The sequence below is a fragment of the Siphateles boraxobius genome, unplaced genomic scaffold (assembly GCF_051911475.1).
Source record: "Siphateles boraxobius isolate OS27281-9 unplaced genomic scaffold, OSU_SipBor_1 8, whole genome shotgun sequence".
NCBI lineage: Eukaryota > Metazoa > Chordata > Actinopteri > Cypriniformes > Leuciscidae > Siphateles > Siphateles boraxobius.
Window position 1 is genome coordinate 28,371,397 of NW_027509208.1, and position 9,650 is coordinate 28,381,046.

The window sequence follows — 9,650 nt, forward strand, 5'->3', positions numbered from 1 at the left end:
TAAATATATATATATATATATACATGTATTTAAATTAATATTTCAATAACAATCTTTACATAAATATGGATCTTTACAAAAACATAATTTGGAAACAGGGCATGAAACAGATTTTGCAGAGGGCCTCCCCTGCTTTTGGACCAAAAGCACAGTTGCTCAGTTGTAGCCGACCTCCCTTATCACACAGGACGATTATGCCTTCAAAACCATGGCGGATTTGATTGTTTCACCGTTTAAAAGAAAAAATTGGTCAGGGGTGTACATTTTTTGTAAATGTTTTAAGGAGTAAAAAACAACAACAACAGTAAAATAAAGACGTACTCCAAAGCAAAGTTTGACTGTAAAGCCATTTCTGCCTGGAACCTGTGAAAGCCCTCAGTCTTGTGCAGAATTAACAGTGTTAGCTTTAAAAGACAAGAAGATACAGTTATGAAAGGTACATGTACAGTTCATTTAATGCTATTGTCATTGTACTGTATCAAAGTGTCTGTATATGTACCTCAGTGGTCAAAACATCAAGACAACAAGCAAAACAATTGTTAAAGTTGTACTTATTAACATTTATATGCTTTAAAAATGTATTACGATTTATAAAGTAACTTTGTAAATGTTTCTGCAGAAAATCTACATTGACAGTATACGGATGTGATGAAATGTGAGATGTTCAAATGGTCCGACATACATTTTCTTATGCATCTCTATACAGTCTTGTATTCTTGGTTCAAAATAAATAAACAAACACATGCTTATTTTTACTATATAAATTGTTAAACAATGCAACAATTTGAAATTGTACCTGTTCTTCATCAAAAAAACAAAACTTTTCACTGAGCTTCATCTTGAGCTTTGGAGAAAATGTTGGATGTTTAAATAAAAACATCCTATTGGATCGGATTGTGTCAGTCCTCAGGCCTTCGTGTAAATTCTGGAATGTTAGATAGTTACAGAAGTTAGACAAGTGTAAGACATATATATATGTGTGTGTGTGTGTGTGTGTGTGTGTGTGTGTGTGTGTGTGTGTGTGTGTGTGTGTGTGTGTGTGTGTGTGTGTGTGTGTGTGTGTGTGTGTGTGTGTGTGTGTGTTTATTAATCTAAATTTATAGTGCCCCTCAACAAGCTCTAACAGATTACATTGCTATACATTTTGTAATCTCATGAACACCATTACAAAAGTGAAATGTAAATGAGAGACCATCTCTTTGTAAATAACAATACTCAAAATGATACAGCTAGGATACAAGTAGTGAAATGGTTCGCTTAGTAATTTTTAATATTTACCAAGATCTCTTGATCCTCTATTACAATGTCAACCAACCAGCCCTGCTTCAAGAGTGCCCATGTTCTGTAAAATCAAAGTAGCATTAAAACATTTATTGTAATTTATTATGCAAAATATATAATTTAAGGTATAACATACTTCTCGAAGGTATGCACATGTTTAGCGTCACATCCACAGCTAAATGATGTTTCTGCTGTGACCACTTCAAGACTGATGCCAGCGCAGTCAGCATGCAGCCATTTTTGGCAAAGGTCACACTGAATCCAGCCCAGTGACTTGATTTGAGGGTGCATCACTCTGCAGACAGAAAAATGATAACGTCTCGGTTACATATGGTAACCCTCGTTCCCTGAGGGAGGGAATGGAGCAAGGTCATGACTGACCAATAGGAATCTCGCTAGAGAGGCCAATCTACTTCGAGTGAAACTAAAACAAGCCAATACACATTTGGCGTGCAATCATTTGCAACAGCTGTGCAGCCTCGCAGCGCGGGTATTTAACAAGCAGCTGGTGCGATTGCACACTAGTTTTTTGCTGAGGAGCCAAGCCTGAAAAAGCTGCACGCAGCAGATGTGGCAGCAGATGTGGCAACGGGACCTACGTCTCCGTCTCCGTTCCCTCCCTCAGGGAACGAGGGTTACCATATATAACCGAGACGTTCCCTATCGGTCAGTCACTACAACATAGGTCATGACTGACCAATAGGAATCCCTACCAAAGCGCCACAGCTGCTGCACCCCATCCAGCGCCCCATGCAAGCCTCTACACCTTCTTGCCTGGAAGGAGGATAGGATGAGGCTTACACAGAGTGAATCTGACACTGTTGTTCAGTGATAACCCATACAGTGAGATATTGGATAACACTGGGAAAGAGTGCCCTTTCTGTTTAGGAAGGAACGCTGCGGAAGCCACTTCTTCAAAGAGTTATGTGGAAATACATATGGACTAGCCCAAAGGCTGTACTGCATATGAAATAATGGGTGACTTAGCCCAAGGGAAAGACACGGGCTTCCGATAGGAGCAGCCGTGGAGAATATACACATATGGGATCCCCGTAGGGTCACACCTATGGAACCCAGCCCAGATCCGGTTCTCAAGGATTCAGCGGATAAGGGCCTGGCGCCGGACGCTCCGCCAAGTTCGGGCCGAGGGGTTTGGAGAACTCGACAGGTTTTACTCTGGAGCAATAAGGGTGCACAGTAGGGTGCAGCAAGCCGACAGAGCCAGACCTCTCAGTGCTTCTACCCGTCTAGGGCGAAAACACGGGAGGAGACCGGCTCTACACGTAGGCTATAGTATCTAGCGAACGCGTTAGGTGTCGCCCAGCCCGCAGCTCTACAGATATCTGTTAGCGAGGAGCCACGTGCCAGCGCCCAGGAGGATGCAACGCCTCTCGTGGAGTGTGCATGCAACCTGAGCGGGCAGGGCACGCCTTGTGCTTGGTAAGCCAAGGCGATGGCATCCACTATCCAGTGGGCCATCCTCTGCTTGGGGACAGCCTTTCCCTTCTGCTGGCCTCCGTAACAGACAAAGAGCTGGTCTGAGGTCCTGACGCTTTGAGTTCTGTCCATGTACATACGCAGAGCGCGAACGGGACAGAGCAAAGCCAGGGCTGGGTCTGCCTCCTCCAAAGGCAGCGCTTGCAGGTTCACTACCTGCTCTTTGAAGGGAGTGGTAGGAACCTTGGGTGAACTCTAGGCACGATTCGTCGACCGAAAATGCGTGCAGGTCTCCTACCCTCTTGACAGAGGCCAGTGCGACCAGCAGCAAAGTCTTCATGGAAAGAAGCTTTAAGTCTACTGACTGCAGAGGCTCAAAGGGAACATCCTGAAGTGCTCGGAGCACCAGGGAAAGATCCCAAGAGGGTATGGAGGGGGGTCGAGGAGGATTTAATCGTCTCGCCCCCGTAAGAAACCTGACGACCAGGTCGTGCTTCCCAACTGTTTTGCCATCTATGTGGTCGTGATAAGCTGAAATAGCGGCAGCATGTACTTTGAGGGTGGAGGGAGACAGTCTATGCTCCAACCCCTGCTGCAAGAAGGAAAGCACAGACCCTATCGAACATCTTCGGGGGTCTTCCCGGCGAGAAGAACACCACTCGACGAACAGGTTCCACTTCAGGGCGTAAGCACGTCTTGTGGAAGGTGCCCGTGCTGAAGTGATGGTATCAAGTACCTCTGGGGGTAAGTCACCTAGAACCTCCGCGTCCCATCCAGGGACCAGACATGGAGTTTCCAGAGGTCTGGGCACGGGTGCCCTAGGGTGCCCCGTCTCTGAGTCAGAAGATCCTTCCTCAGAGGAATGGGCCAGGCAGGGACTGTCACGAGGAGCATGAGTTCTGGGAACCAAGTCCGGGTGGGCCAATAGGGAGCCACCAGAAGGACCTGCTCCTCGTCCTCCCGGACTTTGCACAGTGTCTGCGCAAGTAGGCTCACTGGGGGAAACGCATATTTGCGAAGTGGGAGGTCTCTGAGGAGGCCATCAGGTCTACCTGAGCCTCCCCGAACTCTCTCCCGGATCATCTGAACCACCTGGGGGTGGAGTCGCCATTCTCCCGGAAGCACAGCTCATGATAGCTCGTCGGCCACACGGTTGAGCACGCCGGGGACATACATGGCTCGAAGCGACCTCAGATGCTTCTCACTACAGAGGAGGAGATGGCGGGCGAGTTGCGACATGCGACGGGAGCGTAGACCACCTTGTCGGTTGATGTATGCGACGGTCGCCGTGTTGTCCGTACGGACCAGCACGTCCCTACCCTGTAGTGGCATTTTCAAGCGGCTCAGAGCGAGATGTACTGCTAGCAACTCGAGGCAATTTATGTGCCAATGCAGTTGGGGGTCCGTCCACACCCCTGACACTGCATGCCCGTTGTACGTGGCACCCCAGCCGGTGGCAGAGGCATCTGTGAATACCACAGCATGCCTGGACACCTGTTCCAAGGGGACTCCTGCCTGCAGGAACAAGAGGTCTGACCACGGGCTGAAGGTCTGGCGGCACGCCTGTGTGATTGCCACCCGGTGAGTGCCATGATGCCACGCCCATCTCGGGACTCGGTCGTGAAGCCAGTGCTGAAGCGGTCTCATATGAAGCAGGCCGAGTGGGGTTACCTCTGCTGCTGCTGCCATATGCCCCAGGAGTCTCTGAAAGAATTTCAGTGGGATCGCCGTCCTGCCTTTGAACGTGTTCAAGCAGTTCAGCACTGACTGAGCACGCTGCTCTGTGAGGTGTGCTGTCTGAGCGACCGAATCCAACTCCATACCGAGATAAGAGATCCTCTGCACAGGGGAGAGTTTGCTCTTTTCCCAGTTGACCTGAAGACCCAACTGGCTGAGGTGCCTGAGAACTAGGTCCCTGGGATCGCATAGCTGATCCCGAGAGTGTGCTAGTATGAGCCAGTCGTCGAGATAGTTGAGGATGCGAACGCCTTGTTCTCTCATGGGTGCGGGAGGCGGCTCGGTGGCGTTCTCGGACCGTACACAGCTGCCGGCTGGCGAAAGAAGAGGCGTATGAGAGTGGTGAGGATTCCAACCCCCCACTGCTCTCCGGGTCTTCTTCGGACCCAAAGATGATAGAAACTGCTCTTTTATTGAGAATTTGGGTACCGCTGGTTTTAAGGCCAGCGGCGGAACACAAACAAAATGAAACAAAGGATTTACAGGCCCTCTTCCGGGGGAGGGAGCGATGCAGTCATCGTCTCCTGGAGAGCAGTCCCTTCCATCTCTGGGTCGCCCGTCCTAGGGCCGCTTACCCTTGGCTTTGCCGCCCCTCTTGGCGGGGGCCTGGACGGGCGGGGCGCCCTGCCTGCGACTGGCTCCACGGCGCCGTTTAGATGGAGGCTGCTGCTGCGGCACAGAAGCAGGGGCAGACGCAGGAGGACGCCCACGGCGACGAGCAGACTGAGGAGCCGCGTGCGGTGGGGTGGAGGCAGCAGCTGACCGCCGCGGCAGGATGTGACTGATGGCCTCATTCTGCTTCTGTACAGCCGAGAACTGCTGGGCAAAGTTCTCGACCGCGTCGCCGAAGAGGCCGGTCTGGGACACGGGGGAGTTAAGGAACCTGATCTTGTCGGTCTTGTCGGTCTCCCGCATGTCAGCCAGACACAGCCAGAGATGGCGTTCCTGGACCACAAGTGTGGACATCGCACGACCCACTGACCAGTGACCTTCGTCGCACGAAGCGCGAGGTCAGTTGCGGCACGAAGTTCTTGGAGAACTTGTGGATCATGACCACCCTCGTGCAGGTCCTTCAGTCCCTTGGCCTGATGAACCTGCAACAACGCCATAGCGTGCATGGCAGAGGCAGCTTCCCCACAGGCCTTGTAAGCTTTGCCGGTCAGGTCTGACGAGTACTTACAGGCCCGGGAAGGAAGACACGGTTCTCCACGCCAAGTGGAGTTAGGGCAAAGTTGCATAGCAACGGCCCGTTCCACTGGCGGGACACGCGTGTATCCCTTAGCTGCCCCGCCATCAAGGGTGGTGAGGGAGGAGGGGCCACCGAGTTTCTGGCAGTAGAAGGTGCCGTCCACGTCCCTGTGAGCTCCTCATGCACCTCCGGGAAGAAAGGCACTGGGGTGGGTTGCTGAGAACCAGCGCGCGCCACCCCGAGATACCAATCGTCCAACCTTGAGGGCTCGGGACACGGTGGAGGGTTCCACACGAGTCCGATCCTGTTGGCGGCCCGGGAAAGCATGGCCATCATCTCCGTGTCCGACTCGGGCACTGCTGGCACACCCGAAGGAGGCAGCGGCTCTGAGCCGTCGTCCGCGGAGAGGTCTGACCCACCCTCCGATGCAGTGATCGACATCTGGTCGTCGCAGGGAGCGCAGAACGAAACGACTGGTACATATCTCGAGGATGGTCCAGAACATTCCGTTGGCAGCTCAACTGGTTGCGGAGTATGAGAGGAGTGAGGGTTCCTAGGAGGTTGGTTCCCCGAAGGAAGCGCGCTCACTGTAATCCTCAGGTCACCCGTGTCACTGCCCGTAGCAACCCGCGAAGGGGGGTTGGAACGAGGTGCAGGCACGGGGACTCCGCCCCTTTGCAGGAACGAGAGTCTCGACCTCAGCTCCGAGATGGTCATCTTCCCACAATGGGTACATGACTCATCCACGAACGCTGCCTGTGCGTATTCGAGGCCAAGACACACAAGGCAGCGATCGTGACCATCCCGCGATCCCAGGTAACGACCGCATCCAGAAACACACAGATAGAATGTCATCTTGAAAAAGACGCAAACTATCTGTGTAAGCTCTTTTAGAGACTGCTCTCCTTGGTGCTGAAGCACGCAGGGGAACGGTCACGGCGAACACAGACAGGAATGTGCACCTGTCTGTGCGCGATTCTCTCTCGCTGGTCTTACCAGCCGTGAAAACGGCCTTTGAGCGCTTTAATCGCGCACCTTACCAGCCGTGAAAACGGCCGTTGAGCGCTTTAACCGCGCACCTTACCAGCCGTGAAAACAGCTTTTTTGTTTGCTCAGTTTTAAAACAACAAACAAAGAAGAGAGAGAGAGAGAAGAGAAAAAGACCGCTCGTGCTGCTGTGCCGTCACGCCCGAACCAAAGTGGAGAGATCCAGAAGAGGCTTGCTTTCAAATTCACTCTGTTCAGCATACGAAGTGCTTGGCTCCGAAGCAAAAAGCTAGTGTGCAATCGCACCAGCTGCTTGTTAAATACTGCAAGGCTGCACAGCTGTTGCAAATGATTGCACGCCGATCTGTATTGGCTTGTTTTAGTTTCACTCGAAGTAGATTGGCCTCTCTAGCGAGATTCCTATTGGTCAGTCATGACCTACGTTGTAGTGACTGACCGATAGGGAACAATGAGTAACTGCTTAATCAAAACAGTAGACTACATGGAAATGAAATAGTCATTACATACTTTGATCGATATTTTTGGTAAATGCAGACATCAGCATCCTGGGCCATACACCTGTTTTGTGTTGCACTCTGGACTGCTTTAACCTCAAGTGGAAAGTCCTAGGAAAATGTTTCATGTTAAGCTTTGCAAACCCTGTAAACTGTAAACCTTGTTTTAAATTCCCAGCAATACCTCTGGTTGCAGATTTTTCACCATGCACGAGGCATGGTAAAGACGAAGGTATCCCATCTGCTCATTGTGCAGAATTTCCTGGTACATTTTAATATTTTTAGCTTCCATCTCTGCCATCTACTCCAAAAATGATTTAACAGAATCAGTTAGTTACATAAAAAATATATATATATTATAAAACATATTTAAAAAAAATCAACATAATACGTTTATTTAAAAACAGTTAACTCACTGTGCATACGAAAACACCACAGTTCCTTCCATCACCTCTGTTCCATTGCTTTGGACTGGGCACAGTCCAATCTTCTAAGGATGCAATATTTCTAAAAGCATCTATGAAATTGTTTTAAATATTTTGTTAATTTATTATTTATAAATCATTATGTATTGGGCACAATTTGTAATTACATGAAATAGATGTAAAAAGAATTACAGTATAAATGTCTTACTTCAGAATTTCCATGTCGAGGTCGGATATTGTCAGATATTGACTTGTGTTGTCATAAAGTCTAATGTTTTTTGTAGTCATGTCGTAAACCTGTTAAGTAAAAATAACAGTAACATCTTTTACATATGAAAAAGAAGTGGCTACTGCAATATGAAATGGTGGTCCAGTTTAAAGCAGCCTGAAGCTGGAAAAATGGGGATAGAAAAGGAAAAAAACAACAACTAGTAATATTTTTATAGTATTAGTATATCATTTGTTTTTACCCAAAGAATGAAGTGGCATCCCATCTCTGGGTTATCTCCAGGTGCAACAATCCTTGGAAAAAGAATTTTCTGGACATCTGAAGCATTCTAAAATGAAGCAAACTGGAAACATTAACTTCTGAGACATGTATGACACTGTGTCTTGATGCTTATGCTGAAAAAATATGTGCATTTTGTACTGCACATTTTGTAAATACCCCAAGAACTTTCAAGTGCACGTCTGACACTGTTGCATTACTCTGCCAATCTCTGTGCCAGAGAATGAACGTGTCAGTGTTCAGGGCCACAACCTGAAAGCCAAAATCACAGGTTTTAGTCTTTATATAACAAACTATAAATGTCACAGGTAAGTCATAGGTTCTGTTTGAACAACTTACATCCTTAGTCTCTTCCGCAATTTGAGCAATGCGGCAATTGACAGCCTTTCAACAACAACAAAAACGTTTTTTTTTTTTGTTATATAAACATACAGTATGGGGTGATGCACATACCTAATAAATGTATGGATAAGACAACTTTTATAATGCTTTATAGCATTTCATACTTACATTATCAGGTAGCCACGGCATTGCTATACTGCTTGTGTCACTCAACAGATGAGGGGGGAGAACAGATTTAAGGTCTTTCAGATATAAAATGGCAAAGTCAGAAATCCTGGCAATGACATCATCTTCTTTCCTCTTTACAGCTACAGTTTGGAGATTGTCTCCTAATGATGAAAAAGTACAGCAAATTACTATTAACAGTAAATGTTGATAGTACTGTTTAATTAAGTTGGCTTGGAAAAGCCAACTTACTGATATTGTATTTAAACTTATTATTATTAAGTTGGCTTGGAAAAGCCAACTTACTGATATTGTATTTAAACTTCTTCTTCTTCTTCAAAAAAAACCCCCCAACATTTTCTGACTCTAACTCCTCCTAGAGTTTTAACTCTACAAACTCCAAACTCGGGTCAGACCTTCAGACTGTTCTGAATCGAGTTGCTATATCTTTTCAGACTGATTTGACTTTCAGTTTTCTTAAAAATTAATATTAAAAACCATAAAAATCCCATTGACTTTCATTGCAACAGTTCAAATTGAGCCAAGGCTACGGTGGCCCAGTAGTGTACAAAACAAAAAATCAAATCTAAACTCCCTGAAGCCCTAGATTCAATTAAACAACCATTCTATATGTACTGATGAACTAGATCTATCTATCTATCTATCTATCTATCTATCTATCTATCTATCTATCTATCTATCTATCTATCTATCTATCTAATAATATTTCTTTCTAACTAATCTTTTTTCTTTCTAACTAATCTATCTTTCTTTCTTTCTAACTAATCTTTCTTTCTTTTTTTCTTTCTTTCTACTTAATCTATCTTTCTACTTAATCTATCTTTCTTTCTAACTAATCTATCTATCTTTCTTTCTAACTAATCTATCTTTCTCTTTCTTTCTTTCTTTCTAACTAATCTATCTCTCTTTCTAACTAATCCATCTTTCTTTCTTTCTAACTAATCTATCCTTCTTTCTCTTTCTTTCTAACTAATCTATCTTTCTTTCTCTTTCTAACTTATCTATCTTCCTAACTAATCTATCTTTCTTTCTTTATTTCTTTC

General features: G+C 46.6%; 1 protein-coding gene and 1 long non-coding RNA gene across 2 annotated transcripts; both read right to left on the reverse strand.

The window, feature by feature from the left end:
* Positions 1–796: 796 nt before the first annotated feature.
* On the reverse strand, positions 797–7,659 carry LOC143729153 (uncharacterized). The gene is made up of 6 exons (XR_013199946.1): positions 7,563–7,659; positions 7,331–7,447; positions 7,160–7,257; positions 1,418–1,576; positions 1,279–1,342; positions 797–925 (listed from the first exon to the last, which is right to left on the reverse strand). It is a non-coding gene; the product is annotated as an uncharacterized LOC143729153 (long non-coding RNA).
* Positions 7,660–7,775: 116 nt separating this feature from the next.
* LOC143728977 (uncharacterized) lies at positions 7,776–8,724 on the reverse strand. The gene is made up of 5 exons (XM_077219958.1): positions 8,590–8,724; positions 8,419–8,463; positions 8,239–8,331; positions 8,042–8,128; positions 7,776–7,868 (listed from the first exon to the last, which is right to left on the reverse strand). The coding sequence occupies exons 1-5, from the start codon at positions 8,608–8,610 to the stop codon at positions 7,776–7,778; spliced, it is 339 nt and encodes a 112-aa protein (XP_077076073.1). The 5' UTR covers positions 8,611–8,724.
* Positions 8,725–9,650: the final 926 nt, after the last annotated feature.

Bases quoted from the DNA above. Each gene is read 5' to 3' on its own strand.
- LOC143728977 (XM_077219958.1), bottom strand. From the start codon at position 8,610: ATGCCGTGGCTACCTGATAAT. The intron at 8,464-8,589 runs GTAAGTATGAAA...TGTTGTTGAAAG, and splicing joins TGCCGTGGCTACCTGATAAT to GCTGTCAATTGCCGCATTGC. The intron at 8,129-8,238 runs GTATTTACAAAA...GCTTCATTTTAG, and splicing joins TGCACTTGAAAGTTCTTGGG to AATGCTTCAGATGTCCAGAA.